The 26,166-nt window shown below is 40.7% G+C and overlaps 1 protein-coding gene across 2 annotated transcripts in view; it reads right to left on the bottom strand.

Annotated features, from left to right (window-relative positions):
* Positions 1–1,046: 1,046 nt before the first annotated feature.
* Positions 1,047–26,166, bottom strand: part of LHFPL6 (LHFPL tetraspan subfamily member 6) — a 257,973-nt gene continuing 232,853 nt past the window's right edge. For both annotated transcript variants that reach the window (XM_030818495.1, XM_030818496.1), the window contains exon 4: positions 1,047–2,193. In XM_030818495.1, coding sequence (XP_030674355.1) covers positions 2,075–2,193 — 119 coding nt within the window. In that variant the 3' untranslated portion in view covers positions 1,047–2,074. The remainder of the gene's footprint in view (positions 2,194–26,166) is intronic.

Raw genomic sequence — 26,166 nt, 5'->3', positions numbered from 1 at the left:
AAGCTAATTGAAACTGAATTCTTAAGGATTTGCTACAATATCTCAGGCTTACTAAACAAAAGGCTAGATTCAATATTCAGAATGCAATCTTTGCTCCTGAAGGAGCTAGTTTTTGTTGTTTGTTATTTGTTATTTATTTTTTTGGTGGGGACAGGGTCTTGCTCTGTTGCCTAGGCTGGAGTGCAGTGTTGCAATCTCGGCTTAGTGCAACCTCCACCTCCTGGGTTCAAGTGATTCTTGTGCCTCAGCCTGAGTAGTTGGGATTAGAGGAGTGCATGACTATGCCCAGCTAATTTTTTTTTTTTTTTTTTGGTATTTTTAGTAGCGATGGAGTTTTGCCATGTTGGCCAGGCTGGTCTTGAACTCCTGGCTTCATGTGATTTCCCCACCTTGGCTGGGATTACAGGTGTGAGCCATCACACCTAGCCCTGAAAGAGCTAGTTCTGTTAAGGGGCCATGTGAGGGTCCAAACCTTTCTCTTTAGTGAAGACTTTCTGCTGGAGGGGCAGGGCTGTTGAGATAAGCTTTTTCAAATGGCCAACATCCCTGAAGGGCAGTGATATAAGATTTTCCCTGACACAGAAGTACAAAAGAAACCCAGCACTTTGTAGAAGCTGGAGGAACAGCAAGTCACTGGCAACTGTAACAGTCGTGTCACCATGCTGGAGACTGTCAGTCCAGTCACCTCCTGAACCATGATCTAGCTCTTGTTGCCCTAAATCACATCTGAATACCACCCATATTCTCAAACAATACAAAACAGACCGGAAGTTCTTCTCTCCTCAGAATTTGGTTATGATTGAAATGTAATAAGCAGGAAGTTAGAATTCTGGTTGCAAAGAATTCACGCTGAAAGCAGAAACTGTCTTACTCATCTTTAATACACTTGTGCCTAGAACAATGCCTGGTTGATTAGTGAGTGAATTAATGAGAGGCCTTAAAAGAGAAAAGGAAATTTTACAGGACTATAGTAGTTGAAGAGCTACATTGGAGAAATTAAAGAAGCAAATCCGATGACTGAATTAACACTCTATGACTCATCTAGCTATTGATCAAAGAGAGAATTTATTCACAGAGATTTTCAAATACAAACAAAATAGCACTTTTAAATTTTTTACAAAATGAATATAGAAATAAATGTGGTACAGAACAGTACAATAATGGACAAAAGAAAACACGATCCAATGACTGGAAAATGTCTCTCATTACTCTCATATCTTCAGCTGAATTCTCTCCTACAGTGGACATCAAGTTTCCCCTTTTCTTCATAAGAATATCATAGCAGAAGCTACTCAGAGAAATATTGCATATTGTTGAATAACATGGAAATACAAAGGCTTAACTCTAAAGGTCTGCATAAACACTGAAAATATGTTGAGGAACTAAATTAGAGCTTATGCAGGATATACAAAATACTGATAGTTTGGCTTATTGGTCCATTTATTAGGCTTAATGTACGTTTTATAAAGTGATAATACTGTATTTTAAATGTATATTAAAAAGAAAACAGAGGAGAAATGCACCACTAAACCTCCCGTACAGTCTGTGCGATAATCCACGTTTGTGCATGGGTGTGTGTGAGGATGCGTGTGTCTGTATGTGCTTGTGTGATTTCGGGAGTGCCGTGACCTACAGGGAACATCTTTGTGGGTACCCTGGTTCCCAACATAACACTGTTTCTACTAGCCCTTTTGATTTTCTGAGTCCTCATCTTAAAAACAAAACAAAACTAAAACCCAAACCCTTGTTTGTATACAGAGACTTGTTGTGGGTGTATGTGTGTGTGTTGTACGTTAACAATACTCTGTGGAACAGAAACACCCGATGCCCTGCAATATTTTTAGCCTTTGGTCCATTTTTCTCCATCATTCTGTACTCTCCCTTTTTATTTCCCCCACAAGTCTCCTACAATCCTTCCTTCCTATATCATGTTCCTGATTTTATCGGGTTTCATTTTATTAGCATTGTATTGGATTAGAACTACTATTCCACCTTTTGAAGGTAGGTGGATGTTTTGACCTCTCCAAGCCCCTTTGGCCCGTCTTCTCCTCTGTCTGCTCTTGGTGGCTCCATCTCAGTATGGGTAGTGCTTCTGTTTCTTGCCCGAAAAGCAAGCCAGCCATGTGCATAGCAGCATGGCAGCAGTGGCACCTGCTCCCGTGCAGTAGTAGGCCCAGCCGATTTCACACTTCCCTAGGGACAAAGGAAGGGGAAAGAAGAAAGTCACAGATGAGGATGATTTTGCAGCAGGCTTTCTTATTGCTTCCAGTGTGTGGGCTCTGAAACACCCTTTGGGAATAGGGTATCCTCGCTTAAATGGAATAATAATGTGCTGAAAGTTATCTTGGCAGTGAAAAAAGCAAGAATGGCTGGATGCATTTCAGAAGTATCTCAATGTCTACCTCTCACACTGGCTAAGAGAAGTCTAGTCTCCTCCACCAATATCCACACCTGGCCAAAAAAAGAGAAGAATGGCAGCAACCAGGATAGGGGATGAAGGAGTTAATTGTAACTTACATCACCCAAGCTCACCTGCGTAACAAAGTACTTTAGGGAAAAAAATATAAATGTTGATGCAATCCTTCTGCACAAGGGCCACTTTGAGGAGGCAACCCATTTGAAGGATAATGGCTAATGCTAAGGTGAATGCTGCCATTTATGTGGAATCGTCAAGTGACTTACTCTCTACTGTCTGAATCAGAAAACAAAAATTCCCAGATTCTTCTGGGATCAACACTCACCTTGAAGATAAAGTGTCATTTAAATGAAAATATAATGACAAGCATCCAAGTGGGTCCTGATTTCTCAGAGTTGGATTAGTCTTAATAGTCATAACAAATCCAAAATATTAAAAATATGTAAGTAGATGTATTTATCTATATTGTCTTTGTCAATTCTTTTGTCAACATTATAAGGTAGAATACTAGCTCAACATGGTTGACAAAAAAGCTTCTCAGCATTTAAAGAAGTTGGTGACTTACCCATAGTCATATGCTTATAATTTGGAATAAAGTGAGCCAGGACTCAAATCTGGGTTCTAGACCCCAAGAATAGGTCGGTGTCCCCAGATGGCTTAATGGAATGGGTTTCTGCATTCATTAGCTTTGTCTTTCTTAATGACATTCAAGTTATTCTTTTTGTGCGCACAGTAAAGAAGGCCTCTATATCTTATACTGGACGCTGCACTTTCTGCTTCAATTCTAATTCATTTTTCAGCCGGTCTTACCATCTTATCAGATGATGCTCCAACAGCAACCATGTTCCTCCTTTTGGTTCTTGTTTTGCATTACATTAGGTACAAACATAAACACCAAGACATTTGGATTTCACAGTCACTGAACATAAAACCCATAGACTGAAAATCACGGGGCCGGGCACAGTGGCTCACGCCTGTAATCTCAGCACTTTGGGAGGCCAAGGCGGGCGGATCACCTGTGGTCAGGAGTTTGAAACCAGCCTGACCAACATGGCAAAACCCTGTCTCTACTAAAAATACAAAAATTAGCCAGGCATGGTGGTGGGAGCCTGTAATCCCAACTACTCAGGAGGCTGAGGCAGGAGAATCACTTGAACCCGGAAGGTGGAGGTTGCAGTGAGCTAAGATCACACCAGTGCACTCCAGCCTGGGTCAGGGAGCAAGACTCTGTCTCAAAAAAAAAAAAAAGAAAATCACATCCCTTCTTTTCACAAGTCAGTCTGCAGGAAAATAGCCTGTTGCTTGGCAAGAGTGACACCACCTTGAAGCGAAACCTCAATGACAACCAGTGTTTGACTCCTGCATACCGAGGTGTTCCCACAGCTTAGATAACCCCCCATAAAGAAACAATGCCTATGGCATAGATAACCTTTCATAAAGACGTTTATCTCATCTCCCTAGAGGTCGCAAGTTTTGGAAAGAAAGTGTGAGATGTGACCAGCTGCACTTGTCTGTACCCTAAAAGCTTGCTATGTAAAGGCTGCTTTCTGGAGGGCAGGTGCAAAGATCCACCATCTCACACCTGCCAGAGACATGGCTTCTGTTTGTAAGTCCCTATTAAATGTTTCTTTCTGAGAAATTGGACTTGTCAGCCTCTTTCCTCACCTCTTTTCTCAGCCTCTCAGCCTATGGGGCTGGGTTTGCATAGACCTGCTCACCGCAGAACACAGCCACTTTTACCTTGTTCATTTGTGAAGAATTAATAACTTCCCTGCTGAAAATTACCGAGACTGTTAGGTATAATGTGCAATTAAACTTTGGATCTTCACTGGACATTTACTGGAGAAGTAGTTAGCATGTGCCCCATGCATGGATAAAAAGGCAAGGCAAGACAGAGCTAAGGGAGTTTTTGGCTTGTGGTCACCATGAGTCAACAGCAGCAAAATTTGATCAAGAGCCTCCACATCTTAAAAGTTCTTAGGCCATTACCTAAGCACACAGACATCAAGCTATGTTGTTCAGTCCTCAACCTAGGTGTCATCCTTGATTTCTCCCTTTCCACATCCAATGAATAATTAAAAAATAGCAAATGTGTATTGATCACCATTTTCTAAAAATTGTCATGGAGCTCTACATGGAGCAGATATTAATGATTTAATTCTCATAGGAACACAGTGTGGTAGGTACATGAGTATCATTTCAGAAGGGAAGACTGAGGCCAAGGAAAGTTTAATAACCTGCTCCAGGACTTCTCCTTAATAAGTAGCAAGTCCTTTGCCACTCTCCCCCATATCTATCCTGTGTCCTGCCCCTTCTCAAAGGCCCGATCATCCCCCAGGCAGTCTTGTCTGCTGTCATTGCTTTCTTATCTCTCTGCTTCTACTTATATCATTACCAACAGCAAGGTAGGCAGCTGTCTTTTTAAAAATCAATCAGATCAACTTAAAACCCTGTAATGACCCAGCACTTTGGGAGGCCAAGGCGGCTGGATCACTTGAGGTCAGGAGTTCAAGACTGGCCTTGCCAACATGGTGAAACCCCATCTCTACTAAAAATACAAAAATTAGCCGGGCGAATTTGATCAAGAGCCTCCACATCTTAAAAGTTTTTAGGCCATTACCTAAGCACACAGACATCAAGCACACAGAGCAAATTAGCGCAAGTGGCCCACACATAAGAATCCCTTGAACCCAGGAGGCGGAGGTTGCAGTGAGCCAAGATTGCACCACTGCACTCCAGCCTGGATGGCAGAATAAAACTCTGTCTCAAAACAAACAAGCAAACAAAAAGCCCCTTTAATGAATTCTCAAAAATCAATGTCCTTCCTGTAGCCTATGAGGGCTTAAATGTCTGCTGACCTCTCACACCTCATGACCACTCTCTCCTGTGTCTTTTCTCTGGCCACACTGACCACTTTTTCTGGAGCACATCAGCCTTGTTGCTGACATGAGAGCTTCACGCTTATGATTCCTTCCACCCAGAAATTCTACTTCCAGATCGTGGAAATGCCAGGCCTATGGCAAGCACCCAATACATAATTGTTGAATGAAAGGCAAGTAAAAGAAAAGCAGAAAGGAAGCAAACCAGGCAGGCAGCTAATACCTGAAAAACAGTAAGTCTAGCATTTTATTTTAAGAGTAACTCTTGTCCTGTTTTGGCACTGAAATTTTGGAGAGAACTTCCCAAACCAAGTATGTATTTCCGGCCTCATCTAGAGAGTATGTTAAATTTAACGGGGTAACAGATTCTGAAAGATCACCTCTCCACCTCTGGGTAGGTCGCACTGGCACAATGACCTCCATTAATACAGATAGAAGAAGCATTTTTCATGGGTAACCGAGTCCCCCTTCACAGGTCAGATTTGCTGACAACCATGAACTAATGTGGTTGTGAGTCTTGGGAATAATCTCCATTTTGAATTATTCTTTAGCTGGATTAAATACATCTAGGAGGGGGAATTAATAGGTAGAGAAGAGATGGCCAATAGTTTAGAACATTTCAAAGAGTCGGCAAAATTTGTGGTCCATCTGTTTAGCACTGGGCTCAGAACACAGAATACAATCAATTGTTCATTATTAATAATGTATTGACCTATACATAGTTCCATGACCTAACATGAAAAGTAGAGTATATAATTCTTTATTAATTATTTGGCACTTAAGAAAAAGTTGCTGAGGCTAATTATTTGAAAACAGTGTATGTGACAGTAGACACATTTATTAAGCAAAGATGGAAAAAGAAGCTAGTAAAGGGTTGGCTATCAGAGGACAATGAGAGAGGGGATAATATTGGTTTTGCTTTTGTTTTTGGCAGAGAAGTCAATAAAATAGCAGAAGTGTAAGCTTCAGGGTCTCGTACGTGGCAGGGGAGCTACAGCCGATGCTGTAGATTCTCCAGTCAGTTCCTCTGTGTCCCTTTGCTGGTTCTTGACTCTCAATCTCCAGCTTCTGTCTGTGCTTTGCTCCTAACAGCTTATATTTGCAACGCTCTTCAGAGGACCCATGAGTGACTGGCATTACTCTGTCCCAGCTCTCTGACAACTGAAGTGCCCCCTGGTGTGACCCACAGCCAGCGATGGACTTGTACCGGAGTGTGCACATCTAGCTTTCTTCCCTCCAGGTGGAACAAAGTCTGCAGTGTAATGATAATGAATGTTCCCAGCACTGTGAGTTCAGGCTGAGGCTGAACTCTCATGACAAACTGCACCCTGCTGGGTGTTTACTCCTTCCCTACCTTGCTTTTCCACTTCCCCACTGTTTTTTCCTTGGCACGTTTCCTCAATCACTTGAACTCAAATCCTCATCTCAGGATCCACTCTGGGGAACCAGATCTAAGACAGGAGTGAATGAACAAAGACTTTCTTGCTTTTCTTTATCAAGGGATCTGTAAGTTTCTACCATTGTCAGAAGCTAAGCCACCCCACCCACCTACCCAAGCCCTGCTATCCCCTGAAAGAGGCAGAGCAGAGCTTTCAGCACCAGCTGTCTCCCACTCTCCCCACACTACCCTCTTCCTAGGGCAAATCCTTGTCTTGCTCAGGTGTAATTGTAATTTCTAGTCATTGTTATCTGGATCCATTCTTGTTTATGTCATAAAACAGGTAGTTAACATATCAGGCTAAATATCTATCAGATGAAAACTGGCAGGAAATTAAGCAAAGATCTTTAAAGAGTGTACCATAATAGCAGAAAATGTTTGAGGATATAAGAAAATACGGCCACCAATCAGACATATATGCAAGTTTGTGTGTATGATTTACAAAATTTGGGATTAAAATTCAACAACTGGTTAAGGTCCAAAATGAGCTGTTAATGTTCGATGTGATTTAAAAGAAAAAGAGTCCTTCATTTAAGACATGAAGGCTTTTTCATTTACTAAGTAATTCTTAAAATAATTATTAAATCAAAAAGTGATTTAACATGAATTTGTTCTAGTATTACAAATCATATTGAGATATAGCGAGATATAGCCAGCCAATCAAACTAGCCTCAAAAAATATACAAAAGTACATATGTATACATGTCTTTTGAGGAAAAATGGTCAAGATCAGTCTAGTTAGAGTAAGGTGTGTCAATAGAATTTAAGCAAATCTGAAAAAATACTGTCATCCAACCCTGATTCTTGATTTTCTTCCTCCCTTCCTTTTTCCTTTCCTCGCTCCCTCTCTCAATTTATTCATTGATTCAACAAACATTCAGTGAGTGCCAGCTCCAGCTATGAATGAATCACTGGGTACTGGGAGCTTTGTTGGGAATAATATAGATATAATTCCTGCTATCAAGAAGCTTATTGTCTAGTCAAGGAAATAAGCATTAAGCAATACTGAGACATTTCTATACTGATAATTGTGATATGTGCTTTGAAGAAAAAATCCAGGATGTGAAGGCAGCATATTGCAAGTGATCTATGTAGTGTGGTCAGGTCAGTGAAAGAGAGCCTTAAATTAGAAGTGAGATCTAAGCCAAGACCTGCAGATGTTCAGGAGTGAGCCAAGCGTGAATCTGGGGGGCCAGGAAACAGTATGCTTGGAGTGAGGGGATGGGAAATGTAACGGAGAAATGCAGACAGATTTGGGTCTTGCTAAAGTATTGCTCAGGTAAGAGATGGATCCCATTTTGGGTGTAAAGCAAGGGATGGGTTTGGGTATGACCACCTCTAGAGTTCGAGAGCTTGAAGCCTGAAAATTCCCTCTTTGAAATTGCCATTTGTATTGTTGGATGGGAATATGAGGTATTTAACAGTCACAAATAAATCTTAAGCTCCTGCTACCTGTTTTGCTATGTTATAGAAGCTGGAAACGCAGCAGGGAATAATACAGACAGAGTCTTTGATCTCATGAAGCTTACTTTCCAGTTCATATCACTCACATCAGCTGTATTATTCTGAAACATTCCTCGTATATTACACACGTTTTGTAGAAATTCAGTTCAATGAAATAAACCAGATACAACAGGATTTTTTTTTTTTCATAAAACTGTAAATGTGAAAGCAAAACGTCCAGAATTCTGTGAGAGATTAGGGGTTTACCAGGCACAGGCTTGTCACTTTGAACTTCTCCAAAGGAAAAGGAAAAATAGATTTTTCGCTCTGAGCATGATCCTATTGTTAAAACGTGTGTGCTCAATAACAAGAAATTAGCACCATGTTTTACAGTCATAGAAAAAAAAGTGTTTCTGCATACTTTTCATGAGTAGTAATGAAACTAAATAAAACCAGGAAATACAGGGCCATTCTTCCATGGCCTCTCTCTACCCCTGTCATGGCAATAAATGCTTGTTATTATAATGCAAACAGAAAGCATTTTTCCAGAGGGCAAGTTTTGTCTGTGATCCTTTCAGGAAATTAGAGAAGGAAATCTGTTTAAACTTTCCCTTTTGCTCTCCGTAATGCTCCATCAAACAGGACTCCAAGCTTGCTTGGTTGGCAAATTACTGCTTTCAACAATGGGGAATACTATTCTTGACAGATAAAATAGAGGTTAATGGGACAGAAAGCAGCATACCATAGCCACTTGCCAAGTCGACAGAAAAAGACTGTGGCGGAATTCCAGGGCAGCCCCAGAGTAGAGAGAGGGGTGGGGAGGGATATTGCTGATTTCTTAGGGTGGCTCAAATTAGCTTTTAATATAGCTTTTGGAAGTGATAGAGGCAGAAAGAGAGGTACAAAGAATCCAGTCTTATTACATATAACAATGGAATTCCGGTGATCTTTTCATCTTTTAAGGACACTGGAGTTTAACCTCTGCCTTTTCATTAATTTGTTCAACTAACATTTTGGAGCCTACCAAGTGTGACTGTCTGCTTATTTCAATGTTCTATTCAGGCACTCAGTACGATGACCAGATCACAACAACCAATACACATTTGTGGCATGAATGGATATCAGACATTATATTTGTGCTAAGAATAGAAATACAAAATTAATAGTCATATAACAGCTGTCATATATAGACAGCAAGTGAAGGGCTACAAGTTACGAAGGGGTCTCTCGTTTAATCATTTTTGTCTAGGATCCTTGATCTGTTTATACTTTCCAACATTATTCTCACTTTGAAGATGCAGAAACTGAAGGATAAGTAACTTACCCATTATCTCAAATAAATAGCAAAGCTTGAACTTCGAACTTGGGTCAAACTGATTCCAGAGTTTTTTCCTGTGCTCAGATAATGTATAAAAAAGATCTTAATCAAATGCATTTTTCTCACTTGTTAAATAGTACTTGTCTTGGCACTTATATGCCCGAGAAAAAAATAAAACATATTTTACCTTACCCCTTCAATTTGCCAGTCTTCTTAGAAGACTACATATTTGGTGAACTAAATATGGCCTGAGAATAACTGTACTTCTATATTTGAGTCCTTGTGGATGAACTATAACCTAGCTTAATAGGCAGACAGGATTGAAAACCTAACTTAGGAGTATGCACCCACAATAATTGCTGAGTCTTCGCCAGTCCCAGCAGCCATAGTTCAACCACTCATGTACTGCTGAGTGTTGAATCTATATTCAAATAAAGCAAACACCAAACCGTACCCAATCCAGTTGTTTCTGTACCTCACTTCTGATTTTTGTATGTCACGTTCCTTTTTTGTCTATAAATTTGTACTGACCGTGAGGCACCCCTGTAGTCTCTCTGAATCTGTTGTGATACAGGGGGGCTGCCTGATTTGTGAATTGTTCATTGCTCATTTAAACTCCTTTAAATTTAATTCAGCCAAGTTTTTCTTTGACAATGCCCATGTTCAATAGCATGGTTTCAATTGCTAAGGGTCTGCACCTTGCAAAGACTTGACAGCCCCAATTCCTGAGCCAATGAAACCACACTTGGCACCTTTGGCAATGCATCTTCTTTAAGGATGTGGAAATGTGATGGCTAAAAGAAGCTTGCTGAGGAACAGATAACTCATGCTCCCTGCAGGAGAAACTGCCTCCAGAAATGGCCCCAGACTGAATGTTTTTGACCCTACATTGACTCTGTGTGAGCCCCAGCTGATTAAAGGCTTCAGCTCCTGGGTACACTTTAGTTCCACTCCAGAGCTGCTGTCTGCCTATGAACCCTCAGAAGTTTGGCTGGTGCCACCATCCCATCCTAACTTTCACCCAGAGACTCCATGGTAGCGCCCTCCGCTGTGCACTGTATTGCTCTGGAAAGCGCAGCACAGGACGCTGTAACTCAGGCAGTTCTCGCCCCCTGACTGCATGCCATTTATCACAAAGCCTCCATGTTTACAGTGCCTTTTCTTGAACTTGAGCTCCATGGGATCCGCATTTACTTCTCTTTCCCCACAAGGTCACTGCTGAGCACCCATAATGCCTTGTAGCCACAGTGCCTGAGTCAGGATATGATAAGCTGACTGACTTTATTTATCCAGGCAGAATATCTTTTATCTGTGATATTTTGAAAATTTTAACATGTTAATATTTAAATGTAAAGTTTGGGTAAAAAAGAAGCAGGCATATTAGATTGTATCCTTGTTGCTGTATTAATAACGAAGGCAGGAAGGTTGAAGGATCAATGGAAAGAGGGAAAACATTTATATATATATATACACACACACACACACACACATATATATATATATATTTTTATTTTTTTGAGACAGGTCTCACTCTGTCTCCCAGGCTGGAGTGCAGTGGTGCTCACTGCAACCTCTGCTTCCTCCCGGGTTCAAGGTATTCTCCTGCTTCAGCCTCCCAAGTAGCTGGGATTACAGGTGTGCACCACCATGCCCAGCTAATTTTTGTATTTTTAGTAGAGAGAATGGGGTTTCACCATGTTGGCCTGGCTGGTCTCGAACTCCTGACCTCAGATAATCCACCCGCCTTGGCCTCCCAAATTGCTGAGATTACAGGCGTGAGCCACTATGCCTGGTCCTAAATAAAACTTTTAATGAGACAAGTAGTAAAAATGATTTGTCATGTGCCTGTAAAGAGAAGACCACCCAAACTTGGCTGGTGGGCAGAAAATGTAGAAGTGAAATGGCTGAGAGGAGAATGTCTGTGGGGTGTGGTGCTTTTTAAAAGTTACTTTGCGGCCGGGCGCGGTGGCTGATGCCTGTAATCCCAGCACTTTGGGAAGCTGAGGCAGGCGGTTCATGAGGTCAGGAGATTGATCATGAGGTCAGGAGATCGAGACCATCCTGGCTAACATGGTAAAACCTAGTCTCTACTAAAAAAAACATAAAAAATTAGCCAGGCTTGGTGGCACGTGCCTGTAGTCCCAGCTACCAGGGAGCCTGAGGCAGGAGAATCTCTTGAACCTGGGAGGCGAAGGTTGCAGTGAGCCGAGATCGTGCCACTAAACTCCAGCCTGGGAAACAGAGCAAAAAACAAACAAACAAACAAACAAAAAAACTCCTTTGCTTGTTTCTTTATGTCTGTTTATTACAGAAAATATAAACTCATATTGATAGGGTTGTCCTGTACACAACTCCAAGGCGTCTATTTATTTCGCATTCTATGGGCTTCCTAATGCATGTGCCCTGGGGGTGTGGTGCCGCACACACGCATATAATGGGAATAGTGCTCCCTGCACAGTATTCCCCAAAAGAATAGGTAGTGAGAAGGTGTCTGTAATGGTGGAATCTCCCAAATCCCATGCATTGAGTCTATTTTCAAAATATCCCAGGAGGCCATCCTGATGCCTCCTAAGTCACCACGGCAGCACTGCAGTGGGTGGGCCCAGTATTACCTCTCAAGAACCGCAGCTCCCCACTGCTGCTGTGAATGCACTGAAATATGAAAGAAGTGTGCCACTGAGTGAGAGCCTCTCTGTCAGCCCTTACATGTGTGCACCATCCACTGGATTGCAGCCTGAATTACACCACCAAACAAAAATTCTTTCACCACACATCACTGGTGAAGCACAGGAATCTAGCCACAAATAAAGATCCTGCACAGAGCCTTGGGCCTCTGAAAGCACCCAGAAAAAGCCAATTGACTATACATGACATACACCACAGTCAAACCCTCAGATAAATAAAGAATATAAAAAACAAAAAGCCCCACCCAAGCAACAGCAATTTCAAAAAGATAAAAGAACGCCAGCCCTCTCAGATGAAAAATAATCAGGCAAGAACTCTGGCAATTCAGAAAGTCAGAGGGTCTCCTTACTTCCAAATGACTGTACTAGCTCTCTGGAAATGGTTGCTAACCAGATTGAAATGGCTCAAATATCAGACATAGAATTCAGAATATGGATGGGAAAGAAGTTCAACAAGATTCAGCAGAAAGTTAAAATCCAACCTAAGGAAACCAGTAAAATAATCCAAGAGTTGAAAGAAGACACGGCCATTTTAAGAAAGAACCAAACTGAACTTGTGAAATTGAAAAATTCACTGCACGAATTTCATAATACAGTTGGAAGCATTAATAACAGAATAGACCAAGCTGAGGAAAGAATCTCAGAGCTCAAAGACCAGTCTGATGAATCAACTCATTCAGGCAAAAATAAAGAAAAAGTATGAAAAAGAATGAACAAAACCTTTGAGAAATATGGGACTATGGAAAGAGGCCAAATCTATGACTCACTGGCATTTCTGAGAAAGAAGGAGAGAGAATAAGCAATTTGGAAAACATAGTTGAGGATATAGTCTATGAAAATTTCCACAATCTCACTAGGGAGGTTGACATTCAAATTCCAAAAATTCTAAGGACCCCAGCAAGGTACCATACTAGATGCATAGTGATTAGACCCTCCAAGGTTGACATGAAAGAAAAAAATCTTAAAGGCCATTACATAAAAGGGTCAGGTCACTTACAAAGGGAGCCTCATCAGGCTAACAGCAGATTTCTTAGCAGAAAACTTACAAGCCAGGAGAGATTAGGGGCCTATTTTCAGTATCCTTAAAGGAAACAAATTCCAACCAAAATTTCATATCTAGCCAAACTAAGCTTCCCAAGCAAAGGAGAAATAAAATCCTTCTTAGTGAAGCAAATGCTAAAGAAATTCATTACCACCAGACCAGCCTTACCAGATGTCCTTCCTCTAAACATGGAAATGAAAGAGTAGTACCTGATACCACAAACACACACTTAAGTACCTAGCATACATATCCTATAAAATAATCACATAATCAAGTATAAAACAACCAGCTAACAACACGATAACACGATCAAAACCTCACATATCAATATAAATCTTGAATGTAAATGGTACAAATGCCCCACTTAGAAGGTACAGAGTGGCAAGTTGGGTAAAACAAGTAAGACCGAGCCATCTGCTGTCTTCAAGAGACCCATCTCCCATGTAATAACCATGGGCTCAAAGTAAAGGGAGGAAGAAAGATGTATTGTGCAAATGGAAAACAAAAAAGAGCAGGGGTTGCTAATCTTATATCCAGTAAAACAGACTTCAAACCAACCACAGTGAACAAGGACAAGGAACGGCATTACATGATGATAAAGGGTTCAATTCAACAAGAAGACTTAACTATCCTAAGTATATAAACACCCAACATTAGAGCACCTAAATTCATAGAAGAAGCACTTCTAAACCCATGAAAAGATGTAGACAGCCACACAAAAATAGTGGGGGCTTTCAAGATCCCACTGACAGTGTTAGGCAGATCATTAAGGCAGAAAACCAAAAAGGAAATTCTGGATTTAAACTCAACATGACCGATTAGACCTAACAGACACCTACAGAATACTCCACTTAATACACATTATTTTTATCTGCTCAAGGAACATACGCTAAGATTGACCACATGTTCAGCGATAAAGCAAGTCTCAATAAATTTTTAAAAAGTAAAATCATACCAAGCACATTCTCTGACCACACTGAAATAAAAATAGAAATTGATACCATGAAGATCTCTCAAAACAACATTAATTACATGAAAATTAACTTACTCCTGAATAACTTTTGCATAAACAATGAAATTAAGGCAGAAATTTAAAAAATCCTTTGAAATCAATGAAAACAGAGACACAATATAACAAAATATCTGAGATGCAGCAAAAGAAGTGTTGAGAGGACACTTTATAGCACGAAATGCCTACATCAAGAAGTTAGAAAGATCTCAAATTAATAATCTAACATCATATCTGTGGGACCAGAAAAACAAGAACAAACTAACGCCAAAGCAAACATAAGAAAACAAATAAATCACAGCAGAACTAAACAAAATTGAGATATAAAAATTCATACAAAAGATCAATCAAACCAAAACTTGGTTCTTTGGAAGGATGCACATGATTGACAGACTGCTAGCTAGATTAACAAAGAAAAAGGGAGAGGATCCAAAACAGCACAATCAGAATTGACAAAGATGACATTATAACCAATCCCACAGAAATACAAAAGACTCTCACAAACTATTATGAACATCTCTATGCACACAAAGTCAATAATCTAGAGGAAATAGGTAAATTCTTGGAAACATACAACTTCTCAAGATTAAACAAGGAAGAAATTGAACCCTGAACAGACCAATAATGAGTTCTGAAATTGAATCAGAAACTTAAAAAGCTACCAATCAGGCTGGGCATGGTTGCTTGCACCTGTAATTCCAGCACTTTGGAAGGCCAAGGCTGGCAGATCACTTGAGCTCAGAAGTTCGAGACCAGCTTGGGCAACATGGTGAAACCCTATCTCTATTAAAAAATATAAAAAGTAGCTGGGTGTGGTTGCATGAACCTATAGTCCCAACTACTAGGGAGGCTGAGGTGAGAGGATGGCTTGAATCCGGGAGGTGGAGGTAGCAGTGAGCCGAGATGGTGCCACTCCACTCCAGCCTGGGCAACAGAGCCACAGCCTGTCTCAAACAAAAAATAAATAAAATAAAACAAAATAAAAAAATAAAAAGCTACCAATCAAAAAAGCCTTGTACCAAATGGATGTACAGTCAAATTCTACCAGACATTCAAAGAAGAGTTTTGTACCAATTCTAATGCATGATAAAACCCTCAACAAACTAGGCATCAAAGGAACATACCTCAAAATAAAATGAGCCATCTATGACAAACCCACAGCCAACATCATACTCCATGGCCAAAACCTGGAAGCATTCTCCTTGAGAACTGGAATAAGACAAAGATGCCAACTTTCACCACTCCTATTCAACACAGTACTGGGCTCCCTAGCCAGAGCAACCAGGCAAGAGAAAGCAACAAATGGCATCCAAATAAGAAAAGTATAAGTCAAACTATCTCTCTTTGCTGGTGATATGATTCTATACCTAGAAAATCCTTAAGACTCTGTCAAAAGCTTCCTGGTACTCTTGAATTACTTCAGTAAAGGTTCAGGATACAAAATCAATGCACAAAATCAGTAGCATTTTTATGCACCAATCATATTCAAGTTGAGAGCCAAATCAAGAATGCGATCTCATTTACGATAGCCACAAAAAAATAAAATACCTAGGAATACATGTAACCAAGAAGTGAAAGATTTCTACAAAAACTACAAAATACTGTTGAAAGAAATCATCAATGACACAAACAAATGGAAAAACATTCCATGCTCATAAATTGGAAGAATCAATATCATTAAAATAACCACACTGCTCAAAGCAATCTACCAACTTTGTAGGTTGGTAGATACTGCTCAAAGCAACCTATAAACTACTAACATCATTGTTCACAGAATTAGAAGAAAGATTCTAAAATTCATATGGAACCAAAAAAGAGCCCGAATAACCAAAGCAATCCTAAGCAAAAAGAATAAAGCTGGAGACATCACATTACCTGACTTCAACTATACAACAAATTTACAAAAACCAAAACAGCATGGTACTGGTACAAAAACAGCCACATAGACCAATGGAACAGAATAATCTAGAAATAAAACTGCACACCTACAACCATCTGATCTTTGGCAAAGTAAACAAAAGTAAGCAATGGGGAAACGATACCCTATGCAATAAATGGTGCTGGTATAACTGGCTATCCATATGCAGAGGAATAAAAGTGGACACACTCCTTATAGCATATGCAAAAATTAACTCGAGAGATTAAATATTTAGATGTAAGACCTTAAACTATAAAAATTATAGATGAAAACCTAGTGAACACCCTTTCAACATAGGTGTGGGTAAAGAATTTGTGGCTAGGTTCTCAAAAATAATTGTAATTAAAAAAAACAACAAGTGGGACCTTATTAAACTGAAGAGGTTTTGCATAACAAGAGAAATGATCAATGGAGTAAACAGACAACCTACAGAATGGGAGAAAATATTCATAAACAATGCATCTGACGAAGGCCTAATAGCCAGAATCCATAAGAAACTTAAACAATTCAACAAGGAAAAACCAAATAACCACATTAATAAGTGGGCAAAGGACATGAACAGATACTTCTCACAAGAAGATATACAAGTGGCCAACAAACATGTGAAAGAAAAAATGCTAATCATCACTAATCATCAGAAAATTCAAGTCAAAACCACAAAGATACCATCTCACACCAGTCAGAATGATTTTTGTTCAAAAGTGAAAAATAGACTGGGCGCGGTGGCTCGTGCCTGTAATCCTAGCATTTTGGGAGGCCGAGGCGGGTGGATCACAAGGTCAGGAGTTCAAGAATAGCCTGGCCAACATGGTGAAACCCCGTCTTTACTAAAAATACAAAATTAGCAGGGCGGGTGCCTGTAATCCCAGCTACTCGGGAGGCTGAGGCAGGAGAATCACTTGAACCCGGGAGGCAGAGGTTTCAGTGAGCCGAGATCATACCACGGCACTCCAGCCTTGGTGACAGAGCGAGACTCTGTCTCCAAAACAAAACAAAACAAAACACCTAAAAATATAGGTGTTGGCAGGACTGTGAAGAAAAAGGAAATTATACACTGCTGGTGGGAATGTAAATTAGTTCAGGCACTGTGGAGAGCAGTCTAGGGATTTCTCAAAGAACTAAGAGTTGAATTACCATTCAACTCAACAATCTCACTGCTAGGTATGCCCAAAATAAATTGTTCTACCAAGAAGACACATGCACCTGTATTGATCACTGCAGCACTGTTCACAATAGCAAAGGCACGTGCCCATCCATGGTGGATTGGGTAAAGAAAATATACAAATACCCCATGGAATACTATGTGGTCATAAAAAAAATATCAACATAAAGGCCATTTTCCTAAGCAAATTAATGCAGAAACAGAAAAGCAAATACCACATGTTCTCATTTACAAATGGGGGCAAAATACTAGATAAATATGTACATAAAGATGGGAACAATAGATATTGGGGGAAAACAAGGAGAAGGAGGTAGCACAAAGGTTGAAAATCTGCCTGTTGGGTGCTATGCTCACTTCTTCAGTGACGGATTCAGTCAGACTTCAAACCTCTGCATCACACAATATACCTCTGTAACAAACCTGCACATGTACCCCCAGAATCTAAAATAAACACTGAAAAAGAAAGAAAACTGCAGCTCTGCTCTCTAATGTGACTCTAACATACCAGGCTCTTTTGACCTGTTCTGTTATTTATTATCAGATTTATAGGACTGAATGGTAGGATTTGGACTCTCTTAAAAGTTGGATGACACCTTACCCCAAAGCACACAGTGTGCCTCAATGTATGATGTTCTAGCTTAGAGTATTGGAGCCACTTCAACAAAAAAAGGAGACAGGACTTTTTTTTTTTTTTTTTTTTTTTTGAGAGAGTCTCTCTCTGTTGCCCAGGCTGGAGTGCAGTGGCACGATCTCGGCTCACTGAAAGCTCTGCCTCCCGGGTTCACGCCAATCTCCTGCCTCAGTCTCTGGAGTAGCTGGGATTACAAGTGCCCACCACCATGCCCGGCTAATTTTTTGTATTTTTACTAGAGACGGGGTTTCACCATGTTAGCCGGGATGGTCTCGATCTCCAGACCTCGTGATCCACCCGCCTCGGCCTCCCAAAGTGCTGGGATTACAGGCATGAGCCACCGTGCCCGGCCAAGACAATTTTTAAAAGACTCCCTTCATCTTTTTTGTTTGCCCTACTTTCTCCACAGAGCTAACCAGAAGATAAAACGCAGATGTGTTCATCAGTAAGAACTGACACACTCAAGCTATGGCATTAAGCGCTCTCCATAACCATGCATGTCAAAGGGAGCGGAGATTTATGCTCTAGAAAAGATAAGATGTGTGTCTGCAAAGAGCTCATAACAGAACAGCACTATGTCTAAGGAGATATGTTAGGGGTGAATTTTGATGGGAAAATATATATCAGCCTTGTCAATTTTATCCAGTGTAGGTTAATCCACTCTGTAGCTGGAGTAGGAGGAGTAAGGAAAAGAGCTCTACAGAGACACGCATTAGAGGAAATGACCGGCGGTTCAAACAGTAAACTCAAATAGGAGCACATGTTAGATGGGCCTCAGATTGTAAGGGGACAAAAAACAAACAAACAAACAAAAAACAAACAAAAACCTTTCTGAATTACAAATGCATTCTTTTATATTCAATGGTATAAGTTTCCCTTTTGGATTCTCACAAAAATTTTGTTAAAGAGCCATAGTTTTCATTTGCTCTGTTGAGTCTCTTGCCCCCCACGAAATGTTTTAGCTCCACTTTCAAGGTAAGAGACTGTGGGCAAAAGAGAATAACAGGTTTGTGCCCATTTATTAGTACCAGTTATTGTCCCCTAAAGAAATGGTGCTGGCCATCATCAACACAAGAATTTACCAGAAAATACCTATCTGAGATCTCATACTTACACAGCTGCTCAAATCTGTGAAAGGGCAGGACACACTGACCAGTAGCTAGACTTGACACAAGGGTCAGCAGTGCTGAGCCCAAATTATACAGCAGAGGATGGAAGACATTGCTAGCCATCATTATTATTACTAATGCTGTCACTATTAATACTTTTCTGAAATCTTAACAATTTCTAACATCACAGTTAGTGAAGAAAGCAACTTTTTTCTTTCAAATTTTGAGCCTCTGAAGATTTATTTTTATTTTTTTTTTATTTTTTTATTTTGAGACAGAGTCTCACTCTGTTGCCAGGCTGGAGTGCAGTGCCGTGATCTTGGCTCACTGCAACCTCCGCCTCCCGGGTTCAAGTGATTCTCCTGCCTCAGTCTCCCAAGTAGCTGGGACTACAGGCAAAAGCCACCACACCCGGCTAATTTTTGTATTTTTAGTAGAGACGGGGTTTCACCATGTTGGTCAGGATGGTCTTGATCTCTTGACCTTGTGATCCACCTGCCTCGGCCTCCCAAAGTGCTGGGATTACAGGTGTGAGCCACCGCACTTGGCCCTTGAGCCTCTTAAAATTTTAAATATGCTTTGCATTTGTTATATTTTGCAAGTCGGAAACCATAAGCATAAAGAAAGTCCATGACAAACAATACCCAGCACAAGGACATGAGTTCCATTTCTTTTATTAATAATTCTGTATGTAAAATATATCAGTATAAGGTCTGTAGATTAGATAATAGCATTTTATCAAAGTTAATTTCCTAATTTGGTAATTGTATTGCCAGATAAGAGAATGTTATTGTTAGGAATTACTCACTTAAGTATCTACAGTTGAGAGGGCAGCATGCCTCAGAAGGAGGGAATAGGGCAGGAGGGAGGCAGGGATTGATAAAGCCAGTGTGATGAAATCAAACATTAAGGGAATCCAGGTGAAAGGAATATTGGACTTCTTTGTATTATTCTGTAGCTTTTCTATATATCTAAAATTACTCCAAAGTCAAAATTACACAAATATAAACAAGAATTTGAAAATATCTATGTGACATGGTTTGGATGTTTGTCCCTGCTCAAATCTCATTTCAAACTATAATCCCCAGTGTTGCAGAAGGGGCCTGGTGGGAGGTGACTGGATCATGAGAGTGGGCTTCTCCCTTGCTGTTCTTATTGTAGTGAGTGAGTTGCCACGAGATCTGGTTGTTTAAAAGTGTGTAACACCTCCCCTTTTCTCTCTCTTCCTCCTGTTCCGGCCAGGTAAGACGTGCCTGGTTCCCCTTTGCCTTCTGCCACCACTGTAAGTTTCCTGAGGCCTCCCCTGCCAGGCTTCCTCTACAGCCTGTGGAACTGTGCACCAATTAAGCCTTTTTTTTTTTTTTTTTAATAAATTACCCAGTCTCAGGTAGTTCTTTATAGCAGTGTGAGAACGGACTAACACAATGGGTGTATGTATATGTATAAGTATATACAAAATCAGTGGGGACTTTTACTCTTGTAAGTTTAAGGAGCAAGAAATCAATAAACATATTGACCATACGATATGAAAATGAGACACCTGCATAATGGCCACTTTTATTTTGTAATTTTCCTCATGAAAATACTCAACGACCCTCTTACACTCCACGTAGCTCTGTTAAGCACAGCACACGGTGAGGCAGCTCAGTTGGTTCCTGCCCTCTGGCCACATCCCATCTAACACAAAACTTCAGCCCATTCCTGCCTGCCACACCCAACTGAGCAAACAACCTACAAATTGAATCAATTAAATAAAGATGCCATCCCAGCACGAATCATACAATGTTCCTGTGAGACAATTCAGGAAGTGAATAAGTGTGCAGGACCTGTGTCCAGCGGGGAAGGAACAGAGTGTCATACATCTTCTCCAGGAGGAGCTACCCAGAGGACGAGGGACACACATCAGGGCACAGAGCCCATTTTCCTCCACAAAATTTCCCCAGCCTGGCAAGGTAAAGCGGTTATATATTCGATGTGGGAAACAATATTTCCCACTGAAAAAAGGGGTTTTTCCAGCTGATACATTTGAAGGATTTTATACAAGCAAAGCCTGTCTTCCAAAGAGAAAGACTACAGGATTTCTTTGTGCAATCAAAGTCATCCCCAGGCAGCTCCAGCTGTGAGTGCTCCTGGCAAGACAGGAAGGCAGAAGGGATGGGAGGCAGTGATTAGAGGAAAGGGATTAGACCTGAAAAGGACAGAGCCTCTTTTAAATTCAAGCCTTGTCAAAAGCCAGTGTATCACCCCTCTGTTTCTGCGTCCTTTTGACTTTATCCTTGTCACTTCTGCCACCCAGAGCATCACAGCATCACAGATTCTAGAGACAGAGGGACCTAGGAGAAGGATCATTTAGGTCATGGGTTGGCAACCTTATTCTTAAAGAAGCCAGATAGTAAATATTGTAGTTCAAAAGCAACCATGGTCACCAAATAAACACGTGAGCATGGCAGTGTTCCCATAAAATTTTATTTACAAAAACATGCAGACTAGATTTGGCCCATAGTTTGCCAACCCCTGATGTAAGCCATCTCCCGTACTTTCCCAGTGAGAACACTGCTGCCCAAGACACTGACAGGGCTTTCCCATGTCTCTTGAATGTGTTCTCTTCAGTAGCTGAGTCCTATTCTTTGTTTATAATTTGTCATTTCCTGGCTCCCAGTCTAAAGCAGGCCGGTGATGCTGGGTTATTCTAATCTAAAAATGCAGTCCTGACTCTTTGGGTAGTTACACCACATAATTACCTGCCTGCCCTTTGAATTTCACGTACCCAGAACAAAAAGCTATAAAGTTGTGGGAAAAAAACAAATTTTTCATCAATAAACCAGGCCGTTGGGATATATATACACATTGGGACATATATTGCTTAACAATGGAGATACACTCTGCTAATGCATTATTAGGTGATTTTGTCATTGTGCAAACATCATAGAGTATACTTACACAAACCTAGATGGTATAGCCTACTCCATTACATAGCTCCATCCTCATCTGGTGGGTCCACCATCACACATGTGACCCATCATTGACTGAAACATCATTATGTAGTGCGTGACTATACTTCATGTCAATATAAGTAAACTACTTGTGGAAACGAGATCGATATAAAACAAAAGGGGCAGGGTTATGTGGCAGGGAAGAGAGTAGAGATGGGCCAGTCAGAGAAACTGGCCCTGGAAGATCTGAAAACGAGATGTCCAGGTGATGTTGCTGGGTATGGCTGCACAGGAACAAACTCTCTGCTCTTCCCCTCTTACCTAGAGTCCTGTGAGGCTTCCCTTTCATACCACACCAAACCTAATTATTTTTCCTTCCATCAGATCCGTCCAGGGTCCTTCCTCCTAAATTCCACTGAGTCAAGGCCCTGTGTCACCCCATCCTGAAATCCCAGTAGGGAGCACATGCCATGGAAAGGGTGGCAGATGCTCTGCCTATTTAGCATTCCCCCAATGCAGAGAAATGGCAAAAGAAACAGAAATACTCTGGCTCCTCCAGAAACATAACCACATTTCAGCAGGATGAGTGGAGCAGCTTCTGAATTCTTACGATCACACCAATCAAATGGACCTCTGTTCTGTGGCCCAGTGGATAGTTTTCTTTCTTTTTTTTTTTTTAATTAACTTTGAAAGTTCTGGGGTACACGTGCAGAATGTGCAGATTTGTTGCATAGGTATACACGTGCCATGGTGGTTTGCTGCACCCTTCAACCCCCCACCCAAGTTTTCTTAACATACACATTTGTGCCACTTACACACAAAAAATGGTTTACCCTTTGTCTTGTCTGGCCAGCTGAGTATCTGCTGGCACAGCTGCTATCAATCCTTGCTTCTTAGCACTGAATCCATCCTAAAGGTTTCCTTAGAGATAATGTACTGTTAAGATGATAAAGCAAACATGTTGGCTCAATGCATAGTGGTGGCCTTTGTGTTCACACTGTGAACTGACACAGAATCTGATCTCCAGGTGGGGTTGGCTAAGATAACCAATCGGGCTTTATTTAGTGTATGGTGATAAAGATTATCCTTCAGTTTCTGTCTGTAGCTGCTATTTATAAAGGCTGGAAATAGGTGAAATCCAGCTCCTCTGACTCATGGACTGCCGAGAAGAGAGTGTGAAAAGAACCAGTCTGTCTCTAATTACTGCTCCTCCATGTGAACTATGGCTGCAGCCATTTTCCTATAAAACCCATGTGAAGAGGTGCTGCATTTCCTCGTGATGTTATTTATCTGCCCTCCCTGTCTCTACTGGTCATACTTCCATTGGCCACCAAGCAGTCTCTGAATATACTCTCTAGGTATCCGGTTACATACCTAGAGAACCGGAACGGAACTGCAGCAAGCACTGCTTTGATGTTTGTTAGCTGCCCTCAATCTAAAAGATTTTCCTTGATGATCCCTTTTTGCTTGTACAGTAGCTCTTGAGAATGAACCTCATTCAATTTGGGCAAGCATAGCCTTGAGACTCTTTTTGGTAAATTACAATCTGTTGAGAAAGTGCGAGACATGGTAAGATACTCTTCCACAATCTCATTTCCAACTTATAATGAAAGCAAGTCTCAGAACAAGTCCTCCTACACATACAGACACTTATTCAACAAATAGCCATCAAAAGGCAGGCACAAAACATCAAACTGACCTGGGAGCTAGTTAAGTCCTAGCTCTCTTTTTAGGTATTTGGACGACCAACTTCTTGAATAAACCAGTAGGGAGAATGCAGCAAGATTCCACGGCAGGATTCTGTTCTCTTTGGCAACAAACAACCAGAAATCTTCCAAACCAGAGACTAGAAACTGAACACTTTAGGGATGACCAAGCTGTGGACACCATTCCTAAGAATAGTGAGGGCACAGATGGAATGCATCAGTAAGGCTGTACTGGGTCTCAAAATACTAAAATATGTACCTCTGTCTGTAGGTAAACAGCCACTGTCCCAAGTTCCCCCAAAACCCTTTCTTCCCTTGAAAACCCTAAGGAATCCTTGCCTCACATCCCAGAAACCAAAGAGCTAATGCCTGGTAAAGGAGGGCCCCATGGGAGCCTCTGCACGTGGCCAGTACTTGTTTTAGCTCACATTTTTCAAAGCCTATGACATATTGATTATTAAATATCTTGAATATCACTCAGACTTAGAGTGATAACACTATGACTGGATGGATGCTTAAATCCTTGCAAGCAGAAATAGGGAGTGTTTCTAACTACTTACGTGGATTCTACCAATCCACAATCTTGAGTATTTTTAATTTCACCAATGAAAGTCCATTTTTAATATTCATCATGCTATTTAATAAGATCTAATTCTACCAATAAAAGTCCATTTTGATCATTGCTGTGCTAATTAGTAAAGCTTCCAGTGTTAGTCAAGATATGAATAACAGAACCACTTGTACTAGCACCCATGAGTATCTAGTCTGGAGTATGCACTTGAGTTGTGGTTTCCCTTAAATAATATGCACATATCACTGTCTATGATGAAGTATTTTTCAAGGAACTACAGGCATTGTAACAGTAGTCTTAAGAATTGTGAAGGGTTTGATATTTTACTCTATTTGCAATGTAACAAGTTATACTATCACAATTTTGTGGACGCTGGCAAAAGATAGGAGACTCCTGGATCAGAGATAAAGGGCTGTATTACTCACAGCACAGCAGGCAGTGTGAGCTTCATGTTTATGTCCACTCCCCTTGTTGCCCTCTCCTCACAGGGGCTGGTGCAAAACAGCCCAGATGAATGCAGGAAACATGGTGGGTTTGTGTCACAGTTGAGGAACCCAAACTAAGGGAACTTGAATCTTTTATAATGGACTGCAATAAAATCTGCCCAATCTTTATTTACCCCAGAGAAAGGTATTATTTTTATTATAATGGACACTAAACACACTTGTCCTCTGCTCTACTTCCAAGACTGTTTACTATACAAACATCTTTGAAATGGTAGTTCAGAATAGAGTGTCTCTGCTGACGAGTTGTGCTAACATGCAAGAGATCTGTGAAGAACCATCTCCAACAATGGCACTAATGAAACTGGCTAAGATCCTAAGTGGAAGCATATTCAATTCACTAGGAAGGCTGAACACTCATTTTCACAGATGTGATTCTGCATTAGAACTGGTGCATGGCATGGACATAAACATGGGAACAACAGACATGGAATCACTAGAGTGAGGCAAGAGAGACGGGGGTAAGGGCTGAAAAACTACCTATGGGGTACTATGTTCCCTACCTGGGTGATGGTATCATTTGTACCCCAAACCCTCAGTGTTACACAATATATCCATGTAACAATCCTGAACATGTATCCCCTGAATCTAAAATAAAAACTGAAATATAAAAAAGACAAAAATGTCTTTAAAAATAAAAATAAAAAGGAACTGTTGTATGGGAGCATTTATTTGCATAATGCTTCTTGTAAGCAGAGGTGCATTTCTCTGTATTTGTATTTCATAACAAATACTTTCGTAGATAATGAAATCAAGTCAAAGGGGTTCAACTGTGTTCTAGCTTTCTGGGGGAATTTGAGGATTATTGGGAGGTGAGGTCTAGAGTTCAGATCTCTAAGCTTTCCCACGTAAGACTTCCAAATGTTGTTTACTATAGGTTCTAAGTCTCCAGGTGTCAGGAATCTATTCGAATAATAACAAAAGCTATGAATATTCTCTCCAGAAAAAAGCACATGTCCAAAAGCCTATGAAAATTGCAAAGCATTTCAGTAGATTCTCAATTTCTCTGAAGCCTATTGATGGCCTATGAGCCACTTAAATGGTCTGGAGACCTTAAGTTAAAATCAGTCTGAAGATCAAAGGTTACCATAACATTTAACTCTTCTACCAGTGTCATCAAAACATCCAGTTGCTAACCCAAAGTAGCTTACTTAGCCAGATATCAAATAAGTATTAATAACATCTCCACCTATCCAAAACATGACCCCAAATCAGGAGGTTAAAAACTACTAGCCAGAACATATAAACATCAATGCTTCAAAGACATAAAATCCAGCTGAGCATGGTGGCTCATGCCTGTAACCCCAGCACTTTGGGAGGCTGAGGCGGGTGGGTCACTCACTTGAGGCCAGGAGTTTGAGACCAGCCTGGCCATCATGGTGAAACTGTGTGTCTACTAAGAAT

The sequence above is a fragment of the Nomascus leucogenys genome, chromosome 9 (assembly GCF_006542625.1).
Source record: "Nomascus leucogenys isolate Asia chromosome 9, Asia_NLE_v1, whole genome shotgun sequence".
Taxonomy (NCBI): Eukaryota; Metazoa; Chordata; class Mammalia; order Primates; family Hylobatidae; genus Nomascus; species Nomascus leucogenys.
The sequence above is the reverse complement of the archived record's forward strand: the minus strand, read 5'-3'. Positions and strand labels throughout refer to the sequence as shown.